This window comes from Homalodisca vitripennis, chromosome 5 (genome assembly GCF_021130785.1).
Source record: "Homalodisca vitripennis isolate AUS2020 chromosome 5, UT_GWSS_2.1, whole genome shotgun sequence".
Classification (NCBI taxonomy): domain Eukaryota; kingdom Metazoa; phylum Arthropoda; class Insecta; order Hemiptera; family Cicadellidae; genus Homalodisca; species Homalodisca vitripennis.
In genome coordinates, this window is record NC_060211.1 from 43,521,478 (window position 1) to 43,540,916 (window position 19,439).

Consider the following 19,439-nt stretch of genomic DNA (forward strand, 5'->3'; position numbering starts at 1 on the left):
ACCAAATTGGGAGCGATAACTGTGTTATTGAATACAGGTTATTTTAGTCTATAACGTTTTATGTATACTGCATTCAGATTACCTACAAACTTCAATGTGCAGCTTTGGAGTATGTGTATAAAATCTATATGCTACATATTCAGTTGTTGTATGTTGATGTTTAAATATTACTATTTGTAAAACAGTCCTTTGTATTTAATTGTATTGTATCGTTAACATGTAAAAGAAATTTCAGTTCTGCATTAATACAGACTAATGTATGATAGAGACTACGCCTTAACAGTTATTACAAAAGTGGACTAAATAATAGCAACGGTGATTCTAATCAGCAGTAGGAAATAGACGATATTAAAACAGTAAAATTGTTAGCAAAGTAGTTTTAGAGAGCGAGGAAGTGGTGGGGCGACCCACAGTTAATGACTGTTTTGCGATAAACCGGTTTCTCATAAGAGATCCCGATATCACAGATAACGGAAATAAGTCTGGATTGCCAAAGTGAGATTATCTACCACAAACGATTTTTTTTCTATATTGCCCTATATAATAATTGGTCTATGGAAGTTATCGCAAAATATACCGTTCCAATTTAATCACATACATTATATCTAAGATTTTGTATCGGTACATTTCCGGAAAAAAAAACATATTTATTATACTAACTCCAAAAAGCCAAACTCTGATGTAATCAATTAAATACCTCCAACTCGTAAATATTGGAATTGTAAATAAATAAAAAGTTAAATAAATATTTTAAGAAAATGTAATACAAAAAGTTCAGATCGGGTTTACAAAGTGGAAGTCACTGGAGGAGACTTTATTGATTTGCGTGAATAAAATCTATAATTATGTAAATTCAGATTAACATATTTAACGTCGTGTATCGATTTTAATAATGCCTTTGACTTGGTTAACCACCAAGTATGTTTCCCCAAACTTTGAAGGTATAGGAGATTAGAGGCTTTTACATTAGTGTGGTTCAAAAGTTATTAGTTGATTGTGTACAAAGAATTAAAACTGCATAAAATAATATCGCCGAACGTTATAAATATTTTTGAACTTGGAATTGTTCCATAAATATGGAACATTTTCATTAATAGTGTAGCTGTTAATGGCAATATTATTCTTAATTACTATCTGTACATTTATTTAAAATAACATTTATTTTAAAATAAATCGTACTGCAAATAACATAAATATTTAAATAAAAATTTTTTATATGTAATTGCATTCTTTTGAAACAATTTTAGAAATAAAATAATTATTTAACTATCTTAATAGTCAATGGTTATGAATTGAAAATAGTGTATATTATATGAAAACAACTGTAAAAAACTTTATTTAATTATTAATAACAATATAATTCATGTTCAATCTTATATTGATAATGAAATACAGTGTTGCTATTGTTATTTATTTTTTCGTTTATTGTGGTAATTATCTATTGTTTTATTATTAATTATTCAATTCAGCTTTACAATGTCTCATCGTTCGTTTAAGAAACATAAATAAAACTGTAGTTCATATTTAAATCAAAATTACGGTTAAGAAGTGCATAGTTGTATTGTAGTTATTTTAACTCTATTTTACGTAGAAAAAATACTTCTTAATTTAAATAAACTATATTCCAAAATCTAGCAAGTCAAATATATATGTTGTATCTATAAAGTTCTTCAAATCAAACGTATTACAGTCAAAAGTTAAGTAGTTTAAGTTGCAGCAGTATATTATTGCTTACATGATATTTCTATTTTACAGGATATGTTTTACTTTGTGGTCTTACATATTATTTTATATTTAGAATTCCACCTTCAATTTTAATTTTATTATTATATACTGATAAGACATTATCCCATCAATCAATAATCAATGTTTACATTAAATTGAACATTAGATCGTATTATTTAGAATTTTATATCGTATAGGGTAAATAAATGGAAGACATTACGATAAGACATATGCTTCATTTAAAAGTAAAAGTCAAGTAGGGTTATTACAACAATTTAGGGCTTTACAACACATTTATCGGAAGGACTGCAACAGGAGCTAAATTTCAGATCATAAATCATAACCTTCCACCTGAATCCTGAGAATAGCTAGTAAGTTCAAAAAGTTCCGGTTCAGTAGATTACGGTAAGACTAATGTAGTTTGACGTAAAATTCAGTGATTTTATTACGAGAAACTCTTGATTTTTACAAAACATATACCATACTCAATAGAACAGGGACCTCGAGTCACCCCTGATACTAGGATAAATCATAATACAAGTCTACCTAGTAATTCGACAGCACTGCCGAAAAAATACAAACGTTTCACTGAAATGATTATTTCTAACGCTTTCTTATGACCAATTATATTCCAAAATGATCCCGTCATTGTAAATACAACTTGTTCCACAAGCCTGGTCTAGTCATTGAACCAATTCTCAATATTACCACTAAGGACAACATTTGGTCTATCAGAAAACGGAAAATTTACCAAAGAAATTTACCAAAGTATATTTGGGATTTAACCCCCCCCCCCTCAAACATTAATCTGTCAACACGTTTTGGGGACAAAGATGATTTATTATTGTTTTAAATTTTAAAACTCTTAAACATTCTGTTCATTACATATTATACAGAAAGAAAGAATGATGGAAACCTAAATTCTAATGTGAAAATCTTTTAATTATAGCGAGATTTTTGTGCAGAGGGAATAATACTATTAATAAAATACTTTAGTATAGTTTTTACTAATGGTTGCACACTGAAAACTGTAAGCATGACAAATAGTTAAGAAGATTGCATCTTCTTGCTGTAAGTGTAGTTAATTGTGCCAGCTAGGCTCATGAAGTCTGATACCTCTCACGCCTCCACAGCTTTTATCACAGAGCATTAAAATGTTCTATCATTAGCTCTGGACTCTTTTTTTCCTATTTGATTTAAACGAAAAACATTAAATATTAGCCCAGATTGAGTAATATCATCAAATAAGAAGTGATATTATTCTTATTTATTATTGTATATGATCGAGGAATACAACAAAACCTAATAAGGATAACAGTTTTTGTTTTTTCAGATATATTTTATTAATTCATATAGCAAATAGTTAAAAAATTATATATATATAGTATATATATATATACTGCTAAAATTGTGCTGACCAAAATTCAATGACAAGCCATGCAACATCTTTCTGAAAGATGGAAAAACGTTGAATATGTTAGATATACAAATATAAAAATGTACATATATTGACTAGCCTACATATAATATATTGTATTCTTCAAAACATGTAATATGAGTGAAATCGAAAAATCGTAATAGTATTGTCTCAAAAAATGGAATTAAAAATATATTTCATAGCAAGTAAATTCATGAACTAACGTGTTCTGGAAAATAAAACGGTACATCAAAACTTTTAACGCTTTTCATTTTGTAAACGATGGAATCGTGCTAGTAAAACTGTTGTGTGTGTCACCCAAACAGCAATAAAATCTCACAAACAAAGCTGTTAGTGTTTTCTGAGACTCGCTGATGATTTCACTGTGTTAATGAACCCTCCCAGAGAAATTAATCCTCTGCTTTCTTCTTTCATATACTACTCACTACTCTTCTCAGTCAGCTTATTTTAAAATATTGGCTTTTTTTAACATGCATTAGCTACTGTTTAGAAACAGCAAACTATGGAAAAAATATACAATGGATAATAAAATAACACAATTATTAAATTTAATAAGAAAATTTAATAAAATCACTTATAATTAATTACTATACATATAATTCAAATATGTTTCCCTCAATGTAATCGTAATTGTTCATAAACAGGAGAACAGGTTACTATTAAATCAGGAGCCCAATAAATTTATAACATACAAAATATAATGAAAAAGTAAGGGATCCATGATGAAAAGTTTTTTGTAGAGATAAACACACGCTATTCATTTATTTTGGATACCATATTTAGGAAATAGTTAGAAATAGATTGGAATCAAAAATTGATAACAGATATTGGTGGTGATTGGTAAAATGTTTCTTGCTTTCGTCATTTACTTATAACTGATTATACGTTTACTGATGTTTAGTTAAAGCTGTTTACAAAGACAGTTACAGTTGCAGATTAATCATAACCAAAAGGTTTAGTTGCACCATCCTAATCAAAATTATCAAACTTTTGCCATATTTGATATCAAATAATTGTAACATAACGAGGTGAGAAAATTACATATAAAACACAACATTATTATACAACACTTAGGTTAATACAATGATTAGGTTATTATTGCAATTTTATTTATTTGGTATACTTAGTACTACACCACAGTTATATTAAGTTCTTTTTGTTGAACTTGTTCGTATGAAGTTGAAGGAGATTTTGGGTTTTTTAATAATACTGAAAGAAGTGCCTATTATTCCTCAGAAGTGGTGGTCAATTGTATTTTATTTGCCACGACACAATACAAGTTGAGCCCATTGACACAGACGCCAGTCGGACTGTAATCGCGTCCAGGTCTTGTCGACTTGGCACAATTAAAAATTGATTTTCTCTTAAAGTTTACGTATAAATTTTTACTGGCTTACTTTACATCATTATCTTAAGAAATTAATTCTTTTACAAGTTTTGTTAAAGAATTTTACTTGTTTGTTACTCATTTAACAAAGTTAATCTACTTGAAACCTAAATGAAACTTGTTTTTTGGACACCGAATTTTGCGTATTTTCTTCAGATATCTTAAAAATTACTGCAGCTAGAGGTCTGGTTACCAATTTTATTCAATCTTTCAGTTCAATTTGCATAATATAAATTAAATTTTACGTCCGGGGTAATAACGCCCAAAATAATAATTAAATAGGGCTCCCTTTTAACGGTGGCACTGAAATCTGGGCGAAATCTTTCACCCTATATAGCACGCTAACTAAGCGTTTTCTGGACCTATGTGTATATGAACTTTTTTCGTTATTTTTCACCGTAAGAACAAGTCCTGACAAGTTTCTCCGTTTCTTCATGGGACACCCTGTATTTCACCTTACTTGAATAAATATGTAATATAATAAAATAAATTACAAGTAAACCTCTGTTGTTGAATAACTTATTAAAACATAACGCAGGATGGAGAATATACACAAGAAGTTAAAAGTATACTATAACAAAGGTTCCTATGTATAGGCTGGACGCAGCACAAACTGATTCCCCTTCTTTGATAACAGTTGTTTTTAACACAAACTTTTGATTGTAGGACTACCTATAGAGTCAACTTTTTACACTTTACCCTTCGCCGTAGTTATCAGCTCAACACGTTAAATATAAACCGCAGAACTAAAGATTAACCATACGCTAATTGCCATACATGAAAAATGTTAAGTTTTGTATGGAAAAATTCATCATGTTGTTGAAATTTGTTTTTTACTTTCATTTTCACTTTTTGTTCTATTGTTCTGATTTAAAATCGAAACTGTAAATCATTTTTATGTAAAAAAAACCTTTGCTCATATCAGGGAAAAAAGGTTCCCATATTTTCTGTTAGTTATTTATTATGTCGATATCATGATAATCTAAAATTAAATAATGTGGTTATTTACTTTTTACGCAGTATTATAGTTTTGTATCTCATATAGTAAAAAATATAGAACAAGAAAATTAAAAAATATTCTCCACCAACCAATCTAAAAAGAGTATGAACATTATATTTTTAGTGTTATCCGTTTTTTAACTAATTATACACTTTGTTTGTTTGTGTATTAAATATAACAGTAAACGAAATCCTCTTACTTCTGAGAGGTGAGGGCATTCAGATACGTTTCAGATGAATATATTCGCACGTCCGATACAAATACTAAGCAACTTTCTTTATCTCACGAGATACCTAACGAAACCAAGTTGATTATTTTCCTAATTATACAGCATAGTTGTCCACAAAGATAATGCATATTCGTTGTAATGTATGTGGGTCACAGAGGTACAAACACATTCAGTTATGTTTATGGTGGAGATATTCCGATACAAATTCTAAGCAAACTTCTTTATCTCACGAGATACCTAACGAAACCAAGTTGATATTTCCTAATTATACAGCATAGTTTGTCCACAAAGATAATGCAGATTCGTTGTAATGTATGTGGGTCACAGAGGTACAACACATTCAGTTATGTTTATGGTGGAGATATTCCGATACAAATTCTAAGCAACTTTCTTTATCTCACGAGATACCTAACGAAACCAAGTTTGATATTTCCTAATTATACAGCATAGTTGTCCACAAAGATAATGCAGATTCGTTGTAATGTATGTGGGTCACAGAGGTACAACACATTCAGTTATGTTTATGGTGGAAGATATTCCGATACAAATTCTAAGCAAACTTCTTTATCTCACGAGATACCTAACGAAACCAACTTGTTATTTCCTAATTATACAGCATAGTTGTCCACAAAGATAATGCAGATTCGTTGTAATGTATGTGGGTCACAGAGGTACAACACATTCAGTTATGTTTATGGTAGAGATATTCCGATACAAATTCTATGCTACTACTATTTATTTGTTTTAACTTTTCATATAGTACTGTAACTGCGTTGTAATGTACGTGAGAGACACACGTAAAATAAATCATTATATTTCAGATGTGGATGCTAGAAGTCTATTAAAAATATTAAACAGGGTTTTTGTGTACTACGTATTTATTTACCTTCCTCATTCACGAAGGTGCTGCCACTGTTTTATTGTACTTTTGAATAATGGATTGGTATTATAAGAAACCCTCGTCTCACTTTTTTCAATGGATTAAAAACCTCTTAATTTAGCACTTAACTTAAATAACTTACGAATATTATATATATATATATATATATATATATATATATATAGATACGCAAACGACCCAATTCTGAGGATTGTCCTATTCTGATGAGTGGCTCCTCAGAATGGTAGCGTGAATGTATAATTTGTTCTGAGTCGTCAGAAAGGGATCAAGTATGTACAAAATTATTTCTCACCTAAATTAATACTGTTATTTAAAACTTTAAACTATAAATACCAAAAACGACTCGCTAAAACACTTTACTGTAGCAAGAGCTTTAAATACATGTTGTGTCCTGGTTTTAAAGCTGTAAAACCAAGTGGATACTGAGTTTGTCTAACTTTTTTAATAATTGCTAAAATGTCTAGTTATTGAGCCCCAGACTATCTTGAGGTGAAACCCACGAAAACAATTTTCAGAACACTATTACGGGAAAATTATATACAGTATACACTCGTGAATTTAACGAAATTTCGCATTGTGTTTTTTATGGTTTATTCTAAGATAAAGGTACAATTTTAATTAAATAGAGAAGGCCAAAGCTTTTAGGATGAAATAAATTACCCAAGAACTCGAATTGGGTAGAGACAAAAACCTGTCACCTAGTTACTTTAGCTGACAAGAGTGTTAATATGGATTATACAAAAACCATGTTATAGATACTCTATGACTAATGTCTTAACAACGATGTGTTTAATATCTTAATATTAAACATGTTTTGAGAGGTTGACACCTATCTGGAATTGGACTGTTATTTGTTATGAAAGTCTTTTTACAAATCTTGATATAATAGTTTTTTTTTGGATTAAACTCAATGTTATATATGATTATATTACATTTGATATGAACTCAAATATATATGATTGAAACTAGTCATCAGCACTTTTAATAAAACTCGTATACTACAAAGAAGTCAAATCTGTAACATAAATGCAGAAGACCAAGCAAATTCACAGATTTTAATATTGGACATTGCCTTATATATGATATGGTTTATTTGACAATGAACGCCTTAACGTAGTTATAATTCATACTGAATGTGTTTGAGGCCGTAGGAGGCAGAACTGAAGGGTGAAAACTATTTTAAAGGCCACACCTCAGGGAGCTTCGTTAAATACGGTTATTTCTTTTGAATTTTATAAAGCAGCGTACGTGAGCATTCTGTTGATCCGACTGAATACTTGGTTTGTGTACGAATCGGTTTGTGTACATAACACCTAATAGTGAGATTTGATGTTAAACAAAAGTGATCCGTCATCAAACATCACGTAGACATTGATTTAGCCTGTTGCGTTATTCACAGAGCGTGTAGTATACATACGCCAATAAATAAATAATGTCATACGACAGGAATGTTAGGTATTCTAGATTTCTAACCTACCTATTGTAGTGTTTATATGTAAACATTCTCTTACTACGTAGATAGATATTTATCATTAAGAATGCGGCCGCAATTCTTAACGCATCTTTAAAATTGAACTTGCAACAGTATAGCAGACTCTGACCGCGAGATCGCATGAGCATCATCGTTTCCTGTTTTCTGCGATAAGCAGCCCGCTGGCCCATTCCCACCTCCACTCCAAGTTCCCGGAAGTTATCTGTCCCATCTGTTTATCTCTCTCTCTCTCTCCTTCGACCTTCCTGAACACTACATCTGGCAGATTCTAAAGTAGCAGTGTACTATTTGATTTAATTGTATTTGTTCTCTTAGAAATTCGTTAAAAATATTTTTATACTCAATTCATCAAGTAATCGGTACTGCTGTCTTCATAAAATTCTGAAGTTTATTTATGTACCACTAAAATATACTCTTGTGACTAGGTTATAGTTTGGTCTTCTAAAGACGGAGCCAGGTCCCGGCGATCTCTCTCACACGCTAAAAATGTCACTTCAAACGTCTACCACATTAAAACATACTCCAATATCATCTCTGAAACAATTTTTACTACTTGGGCAATATTCATTCATGTATTAGAGTGAAAGACAAATATATTTTATTTTGTGGATTGTGACAATCAAAATTATGGAGAAAACACAGCTTTGTGTTAAAAATTTAAGTTTTTTCCATTTTAATACATCATTAATCAAAAAGTAATAACAGTAAAAAAAAAAACAGTACTTGTCGCACAGTATTTGTTGTATTTGTCTTGAAGAAAGGTGTACTAAAAATTAATTAGTTTTCCTTAACCCTTACAAAACCGATTATTAGCACCTATTTTTATGAACTGTATAATAATACTCTACACACCGGGGACTAAATATACTAATTAGATAGGCAATATATATATATTACTAACTGGCTTTCCTTGTGCGTATCAATCTATGAGGCCAGATATTTTTTGTCATCTCCAAATAAAAAGAACTTATGTATCTTTTATTGTAAGAAGGAATATATTTGATATCTATAAATTATTTTAACTTCTTCACTATTATAAGAATGATTTATTACTGAAGTCATGTAATTAACATTAATGTAGATGTGTTTGTGTAAACAATATGCATGTAAAGTATATATAATATAGTCAAAAAACGTTTTTTTTTATTGTCTCCATCAATTAGCAATGCTACAGGGTTAGATATATTTATATGTATACTGCAATGCTTTTCTCAAAAACAAATGAAGGTGCAGATAAAGCGAAGTACATTTTTAGACATGTTGCACCCGGCCCGCCCCGCACCGTGCCGCGAGTATCTCACATTGGTATGATAATAAACGTACCTAACTATCATTAACACTACCTGAATCACATTAAAACATTACCTGTAGCCATTTATTACAATATCCTTTTACTTGATATTAAGTTGTTTATACTGTTATTAATAATTTGTGTTTACATTATTTTATTTACTATGAAAATGGTAGGAGGCAATATACTTATACAAAAGGATACTAAACAAGAGCTCGTATAACTTGCTTCAGTGAACACGATATTTCGGGACAAATTTTTGTCGTATACTAAAACAATGTACATAGCAATTTGCGAACTGTTTGTACTATCAAAATGAAACACCTAGATAATTTGTTTTGTAAAAAATACTTATTTGATAAATTTGAAAAATGTTGTAAACAAAACATTAATCATTGAGTCTTATCAAACATGTGAATATTTGCAGCCAAATTTGTTAGTTACGAAACTCTATTGTATGACGATCTTTTGGGATCTTTTGTATGTACGCTTCTCAGGCTAATCTAGCTTTATATGAAACCTGTAGCTCTGGAATTAGCAATACAATTCCTAACATGTGATATTGATCACTTCTGGAACAGAATGGGGCATTAGTTTCCCCAGTATCCAATTCACACTACTACTAAATTGTCACTTATTAGTTATAAATTGATAAATATCCACGTATCATTTAAACTCCATTAAATAACTACACTTTTCTGATGTACATATATTTTAATAGAGTAAAAGAATAGCGTTGATGATTTTTAAAACACTTACTGCTGTTAAATCATAATAACTTAAAATAAGTTTTAAAATAGTATTTAGTTGTAGGCATATACTTAAACGGTATTTACTTACGGTTAATCAAACAATGTAAGTGGTCTTACTTGCTGCTTGTTAAATTCGAAATACAAATGACACTATTTATTTATATGACAATATTCATGTCACTGACCATTTTCAGAAACGTTTATTGTACGAGTTTAATACACAAAATTTAATGCACAGGCTACATCTTGTAATGTAATAAGCTACGCACATGGTACTGTCTCAAAGGCTTGAATATTAATGTAGGCATTATCCAGACACGAAGGCTTTTATACGGTACTATATAAAGTTTCAATAATTAATTTAGTAAATAATCAATCCTGTACTCCATCACGTGAAGTGATAAATGAGACTATCTGAGAGGGCAGGAACACAACTTTAAAATTACATTGTCTTTCGGAACAACTCGTATATTGCTGCACGGTGTGATATTCTTCTTAAGTACAGTGGGGACTATTGGTTATTCATTAAAATGAAAACACCAACAATAAAATACTAATTTTTAAATCTCAAGCACTTTTGTTAGATTTATCCTTGACGCTACTCTACTTCTGAATCACTTTAAGGTGGTAAAAATTTGTAACAGAGTTATTTTTATTAAAACCTAATTTATTTAGTAGTGCCACAATTAATATCTGGTCTAAGTAGTCAAAAGTTTTGCTTAGGTCAAGAAAAGCAATTTGATTGTGTTTCCAGCATCAATTTGAAAATGGGAGCGTATATTTACTATTTAAATAATATGTAATGTGCGTAATTTTTTTAATTTAAAACCATTTCATCCATAATAAAAAGGAATTGGCATTTACACCAACATATATTTTTATAGACTATATATTTACTGCATATACAACTACACATTTAATCATTACACATGAAATAAGCAATCGTGTTTTGTTAACAGTCAAGCGATTGACATCCACTCACAGACGTGTTATACACACGGAGCGCGGGCCGGTATGAACAAACATAGGCAGAAAATATTAAATTTAATTTACTTCAATATTTACAAAGCCCGAAATGTTGTTATTTTTAGTTATATAATTACAGGTTTTCATACACAAAGTGCGGCACAAACACATGTTAACGATCGGCAAATAACTTTCATAATAATTAAATAATTATTGTTTCACAAATATAAACCAACAAAAACCTATCTATTATATTTGGAGATTTTAATGTTGTTACTCGTCAAACAAATACTCTAATTCGATATCTTTTTTTGTTACAGTCGACAAACTATTACAGGTATCAACCTGAGATTTAAAAGAGGAGGCACCGTATTTATAACATTTTTCATAATGTCTTTTACGTAACAAATTTACAAAACTGTCCAATTTAGTTTGCCTGATCACGGTGAATGCTTTTATTTACCAGTTTCTTAGTAGAAAACATGGTTAACAAAAAAAAGTAAAAGTTTTTCTAGAGACAACCAAATAAAACTTAAGAAAAATATTGCATCCAAATATTGGAACAGTGTTTTCAATAAAACTGATGTTGAGAAACATTTTAACAGAGCGTTCCCGTTAATCCACAAAAAATATCAGTTTATAAAAGCCAAAAATTGTTACACCATAAAATTATAAAAAACAAACAATGAATTCAATTTGATTATGTTTTGCAGACATGAGCGCAACTGAATTGAAGAATAATTATAATTTATAAAAGTTTGAACATAAAACCGCATTTCCAGAGTAAAATCCGACCGTTCCATAAATGATATGGTTATCAGTCGCAACCCTTTGAAGGCAACCTAGAAAAGTATCATCTATTTTAAACGATATTCTTCGTCATCATCAGATGGGCGAATTGAAACTCAACGGGATATCATGCACGATCTTCAAGAATTTTTTGCAGAATTTCGTTATCGAAAACAACTTTAGTACATCCTAATTAATATTATAAATGCGAAAGTGCTATTGTTTGTTTGTTTAGGTTTCACGCGTAAACTATTCAGCGAAATGTACTGAAATTTTACATGGACATTTTTACGGTCCCGGGGATGAATATAGGCCTTTATTTCGAAATCCATCCGAGCTACTCCTCACTGGTATTTAAAATAGCGAAAAATCCCATCTTGTTCAGTAAAAGTGTGAAATATTTAAAGGAGCATGTAATTGTAATTAACTGTTTCTGTGTAAACATTGTTTATTATGTTCAATTTTTTAACACTATATAGTAAGTACATTCTCTAAGGAAAAACAGATATTTTTTTACGCTGTTTTAGATTTCAGCTATTACGTAAGTATTCATCTACCTTACAATGCCCTGAAACATAAGATGGCCAGAATTTGACACTGAACAAAACCCCCTTTGAAACTGTCGGCCAGTCGGCAAGAACTATGCAAATGAAATTTCGCTGGACTGTGCTTCTGAATTAATGTACCAATTCCAACTAGCTCAAAATGTTCTAAAATTTTAACAATATTTTTCTGTTTATAAAGAAAAAAAACGCATAGCGTCATTGTTAATGAACTTTTAACTGTATATTCGTGTCAAATATTAAGTATTAGATATAAAACAAAATGTTACAATTTAAATTTTACTATAAATTTAAAGGCCAATATAAAACCCATCTTAGTTGACATCTAACGTGCAGTCTACCTGACGTACAATCCGGAACGAAAACCAGAACCCTCTTCAAAAATTTAGAAAAATCACAGTAATCCTCCCACAGAGCTGAACTCGGTTATCTGTCTTGAACTCTGCACTCCGCTAAACAGTCCATGATGTCCTAATCTCAACTTTTAATTCGTGACTCATCACTCCCAGCGCTAGGTGGAATGACGAACTTTGAACTTCAGCTGTCGTCATACAGTCGCCTACTTCATTGCAACAGATAACAACTACCACGTTATCTATCTGTTCAAGGTCGGGACGGACACACTCCGTTACCTTGGTAATTGACGAATTTTGTGTTGGCGCGCCACTAAGCAAATATAACTTTGTTAAGTTGATCAGGCTAAACCTTCGTCCAGTATACCAAGAAACGAGCGTTTGAAGCACCACAACTGAACTTTTTTAATTCTCTTCTTTATTTATCAAAAGATGTATTTTGAGCTATCTCCTATCTTTACTTTCTTGTTCAACTCATCAGGGTGTCCTCACAACAGATGTGAAGATTATTAACCCTATTCATACAAAAAAATTATAGTTTAATCTTGAAAGCTTCAAACTCAATAACTCAAAATTCTTCAAAATATTTGATAAAATTTTATATTTCTCCATAACGTACAATCTAATCTGCATTGTTCTATTACACCACACTAACTTAGTTAATTACTGTACTGTCCCTCTTTCTTGAAACCAATAACGTAGGCTAATATATGCATATAAATTTGGGTTTCATCAATCTCCACAATCTCCGCTGTTTCTTTATGTCTTCGAAAATGGCTTCCGTTAAGTCAAAATGAGCAAAATTTAATTCTATTTTTAGGCAATTAAGGCTTTCCACATTGTTCACCACCGACAGGGTTTTTAAAGTTGGTATATTTGGATGGAATCAAGACTGAGATATTATACAGTTATTTTTCTTCTGAATTTCAATAAAATTTTTCTTCCGCGAGGTCTTCCGGATAGTCTGAGGTATCGGACCGTGAGAGAATTGTATACAATAGTTTTAGTCTTTAGACATAATGTCTTAACACTCCCCTCTTCATTACTATCACATTGTATTCTTTTTTTTCAATAACGGAAATTGCTTAAAAGTCCAGGTGACAGTGAAAAAATAGAAATTAAAATCTAAACATTTATAAAAATTAATATAATAACTTTTGTCATCGATAATTTAACTCTGTTTCCTGAAAAAATTTGTAATACACATCATAAAAACCTCACTTTTAAAATTTTGGTAGAAGCTTACTGAAAAGTGTAACAATAACATCGAATGAAATAAAAGGTTTTTAAACTAGTAAAATCTGCAAACTAAACGTGTTGTACTTCTCTTAAAAAAATAATAACACTCTTATGAAATAGAGATATGAACGTGTTAAAAATATTGCATTACATTACAAATCATTACAATTAGCCATTCAAAGCGATGATGGATACATTAACAACCAGTCTCTGTCGCATACTTCCCACGCTTCGAGCGAGGGAGAGCGAGAAATGGCACATTGCCATTGTTGGATATAGATATATGCTACCGCAGAATTTTTTGTAGGCTTTTTTGAAAGGTACACTTTCTTAGTACATTATTTTGTTACAAGTCGTAAGGTTTAGTCAGTAATAACAATTAAAGAGCTAAAAATATCAATTTTCGCACCATACAAACTTTTTTCAACTTTCAATAATTGATGTATCATACCTAAAATCCCCCCTATTTTGTAACGAAGCCGACAGTGAAAATCGTATCAAATCCGTTGAGTAGTTTAGAAAATACAGATGCACAAACAGACAAACACAAAAAGTTACTTTACATTATATTATGTAATGATGATTATACTTAATATTGCTAAGCATATAAAACTAGACCTCAAAGGGATGTCTTTCATTCTGATAAGTAGTGTGGTTAACATTACCATTACTTGGTTCATTTCCTGGAAAGTTTTTATTCTTTCCCTTTGTACTAGACATTGCTGGGGATTATATACCTGAATGTCATATACCACTCAGGTAAAGTGAAAGGAACGATCCAATTGTCTTAATTTGCCAGATAAAAAGTATTTATTCACATTGATATTGTTCATACTTACAGCTCCGTCCATTTCTATGACGATTTTCAGGTACAAATACAATATGCAATTAATATACGATTATACAATACATAGAGTATACAATTATACACACTATAATTTTGCTGAAAGCACGCTACTAGGATTCTTTACACTGCTCACTTCAGCAATCCATTTTTTTGTGAATGGCTATTTTCAGGTAGTGTATACAAGTAAATATCGAGTTCGCACCAAACTTTGAAACATTTAACCATATTAATTAATTGTCTTACTTGTTTAAGCTAAAGTAAATTATGTGAAATTATTCGTATTTACAGTTATCTTTTTGGCCATTTTCAGGTATATATTATACAGTTAAACGTTGAATTCACAACAAGATCTTGGGCGAAGAATTTATATACATTTCAACCAAAATGTTCTTACCGATACCCGTGTACTGTTCTCTAAATTAAATTACCAAAGTAATGATTGCACGCAACAGATCGCACCCGTGGCAGCTTGCCACAATTTCAAATATCTGTAGTAATGTTATGATTAACAATATCAGCAGCTAGAGAACTCAAATGATTTTCTCTCATATACATCTTTACAAGATATGTTAGTCCTTAACTCATTTTGTTTTCAAATTAATACAAATTGTGTTTACCAATTCAGCAATTTTGTCTGATACAGAAATTTACAATCACTCACTTATAATAAATTCAATTTAGGCTACATTTAACAAGTTGTTATTTTATTATACTTATTTTCTTTTGAAGTAGCCTACTAATAGATATTTTTATTTAAACGAAAAAGTATTTTTTCTCGCATAACCTCCTACATAATCTAAGTATTACAGTAAATTGTATAGAACTTTTAATATGTTTTTTATTAGCACAGTTATTTATAGATAATTTAAAGTAGTATATGAATATATTAATAACGAATAATGAATGAATAATGAATTTATTCCGACATAAAATGTACATCAATACATAATTATAATAACTCGGAATTGACTGACCACTTTTGCAAGTAGTGTGGTCAGTAGATAACAAAATAAAACAGGTTTTTTATCAGAGTCCAGTCTATAGATTCTTTAAGATATTAGCCGGGCTGCTACCCGTGGCGCCTGCACTACAAGATTAATAATGGACTGCATGAATCACCAACAGAACTAAAAAAACTTTCCTTGTTACAATCTTTATCTTAAAAACTAAAAAATATATCTCAATAACCCTTCCTTCTCAACTAGAAACTAGAAATTATGTTAAATATACACAAGTAAAATACATGATTCTTTGCTATTTACATATTTCTTTATGTTAATTAAATACTAATTTATTTGTACACATGATTTATATAATAACTAAAATTATAACTATAGGGGGAAATTATTTCTTGTAAAATGAGTCACAGTTTTCTTGTAATAACAACAACGTTCTTAATTTACTACAAAATTATCTAACATTCACACACATTTTAATGTTATAAGGCAATTTATTAAAAATATTTGGGCCATTGTTAACCTCTTAATGCCCACTACATGATGCAGTATATAAAAAAAAATATTTTATGCTAAAAGTTACTTTAAATGGTACTTAGATGACCTGTAATTTTTTTCAGATTTTTAAATTTACTATTTAACCAAATTTTGGGTAAGTGCCAAATCTGGCACATAGGGCAATAGAGAAAATAGTGCACTTTAGAGAAAGTAAACAGGACATAAGAAAAAACTAATAGTATATTGCTTCATAATTACAGTATATTTAGAATTATAAGTAAAACACATTACTACACAGTATAAGGAGCACCTTACAAGTGGAAATCCACAAAACAGTTCTTTCCTTTGTTTAGGCAGAGGTGAACTTTACACTTTTCACACATAATGGATGATTTCTGCTTGCAGAAGGGATGCTTGCATCTCTGCCTATCTTCGACAACAGATGGCCAATGTCCAACTCCATCTTTTCTAACATCTGGTATAGGGATATTGACACATGGACCTTTCTTCTTTTTCTTTGAAAATTCGTTCTCTACCCTGTCTGTTGATGGCCTTCCTCTTTTTATTGGGTCAGCTCCTAAGTTACAAAGAGACTCGGCCACCTCACACCGGAAAGCTAGCAAATCCATTACTCCCTGCTTAGCAATTCCATTATGTTGACAGTCTCGTCTGAAGAGAAGCCATCCATTGACAATACTTACGTCAACAAAGTGGAAGAAAAAACCTCAAATAAAACTTCCGAGATCTTAGATTAATTCGGTAGTAGCTGATAAGTCCATCTAGAAGGTCCACTCCCCCCATGAACTTATTGTATGTTGTAACGATTTTAGGGCAAGTGACATCAATCTGCTCACGACCTTTAGAGTCAAAGCGTTGCACAGTGTTGATAGGGCAAGCAGACTCAAAAGTTGACGCAAGAGACACCCCTCGATTGTCTAACCATTTTACAGCCCTAATTTTTACCCCATCAATTGTTGCCTCTTTTTCCTCATAGGACCCACGGCCTTTCTTTTTCATTTCTTGGTCAGATGAAAACAACAAGCCTGGAAATCGTCCTAGTCGAATGGTCCCGAGGGATTGGAAACCAATATTTGCTAGAGTCACTAAGAGAGCTGGTGATGAGTACCAGTTATCAAAATAGATTAAGAATTTGTTTTCATTACGAGGCAAGTGTTCAACCAGTCGTAAAACAACATTTGAACTAGCTCCAATGTCAGGTAGGGAAGTAGCAGGTAGTATGCGACCAGTGTAGATCTCAAAATTGTGAATCAGACCCTTGCTGTCACAAAGTACAAACAGTTTGTATCCCCACTTGTGGGGTTTCATCGGGTTGTACTGTTTTTAGTAAAGATGTGCCTTTGAAGGGCACAATCTGTTCATCAACACAGAGCATTTGTTCCTCAATAGGAATGTTTTTGAATTTGTTTTGAAGAGCATCAACTAGTGGGCGGATTTTAAATAGCCTATCTTTGTTTGGATCATTCTGTAATGGCATGTGATCATTGTTATTGAAGTGCAAGTTGGCCTTCAGTTCCTCCCATCTGTTACGTGACATAACATGTGCAACCTTTTCTACTCGTGTATTTCCATTCCAATACATCCTACTCCTAGGTAGACCATAAATGCTCATGTAGATGCAAATGCCTATAAACTGCTCTACTTCCTTCTCTGAGGTATTCAAGGGTTTATTCGGATTTTTTTGGACACTATACAAGTTTGACTGAGTAGCAATCAAAGTTAAAAGGTCATTGTCAAAAAAATCTTTGAAGTAGTCAACTGGAGACTGAAGTACATGTTCGTTACTTAATTCTAGCATTGGCGGAGAAGGTTTCTCACTGTTATCTGGATTCACTTCATTCCAAGCAGGTGCTGGTTTTTTTGGAATCTTCTTTTTTGTGGCTGTAGACGTTGAAGGGATGTTCTCTTCGTCTTCATCTGTGACATCACTGGAGCTCGCTGCATTGTTCACTGAAACAAAACAAACTCGCTGTTGCCTTGCTTTTTTTCAAACCACAAAAAAGTATGTATTTCACACTAAAATAAATAACATATTGAGGTCTTTACTAGTATATAACAGCACCGCTGAAACAATTTTCTATACAGCCTAGTGTAACATAATCTGAATTATCCTAACCGTGTGCATTAAAAATGGTGCTGTCATAACAAGAAAAGACATAATAAACAGAACATAGCCTATTAGTATTGAATATAAATTTAGATTAGTAAGTATGAGCCTAACTAAGTTAATTATGGAATTAATGGTATAAATAAACTTACAAAATAAGGCTAACTTGTTCTTTTTGTCACGGCCAGGGGTGTAATCTGGATCCTCATCTGAGTCATCCACCAAACTGTCTTCACTGTCATCGGGGGGTAAAAGCGAAGTTGTGTTGTTATGTCTTCTTAGTCGACAATGTGACATCTGACAAAAATAAACATTGTTGTACAAAAAGCTTGTAGGTTGACTTTAATGCCCAATGTGCCATTTTTGGGACGAACTGAAAAACTGCAGTTTTTACAGTTGTGCCCAATGTGACAAATTTGGCACAAACCTAAAAAGCATCATAAAACATAAACTAGACATATTTTATGAACTAAAACTACTGTAACACACTTTCAGTTAACTATGTAAACTAGACCATATTTTATAAAAAGGGTACTTACTTTTTTTCTGCTAAATACAGGTATGAAGACTTAGAGGTTATGAAGAATTGGTGTTTACTGTGTATGGTAGATCTGCTCACTGGCTGTAGTTCACATAACTGCCACCAGGCAACAGCACAGTACAGTAAATTATTGAAAATAGTTCCATATGTGTCACAATGGGCATTTAAGGTTGTAATTTTCATTCTGACACTATACTACATGCATAAAATGGGTATGTGACAAATTTGGCACAGTGGGCGTTAAGAGGTTAAGAAAAGAATGCTTTAGTATTGACTTGTTGACTTTAGGCGTTCTGAACATTCGCCGGTCTGTGCTTCTGGTAGGATAATTTAAGCCCGTTGTTCCT

The 19,439-nt window shown here is 31.4% G+C and overlaps 1 protein-coding gene across 1 annotated transcript; it reads right to left on the reverse strand.

Annotated features, from left to right (window-relative positions):
• Window positions 1-17,708: 17,708 nt before the first annotated feature.
• LOC124363448 (piggyBac transposable element-derived protein 1-like) lies at window positions 17,709-18,935 on the reverse strand. Its single transcript, XM_046818696.1, has 2 exons — window positions 18,704-18,935; window positions 17,709-18,394 (listed from the first exon to the last, which is right to left on the reverse strand). Exons 1-2 carry the CDS (start codon window positions 18,846-18,848, stop codon window positions 17,709-17,711), a joined length of 831 nt encoding a protein of 276 aa, XP_046674652.1. The 5' UTR covers window positions 18,849-18,935.
• Window positions 18,936-19,439: the final 504 nt, after the last annotated feature.

Bases quoted from the DNA above. Each gene is read 5' to 3' on its own strand.
- LOC124363448 (XM_046818696.1), bottom strand. From the start codon at position 18,848: ATGTCACATTGTCGACTAAGAAGACATAACAACACAACTTCGCTTTTA. The intron at 18,395-18,703 runs GTAAGTTTATTT...GTTTTGTTTCAG, and splicing joins GAACAAGTTAGCCTTATTTT to TGAACAATGCAGCGAGCTCC.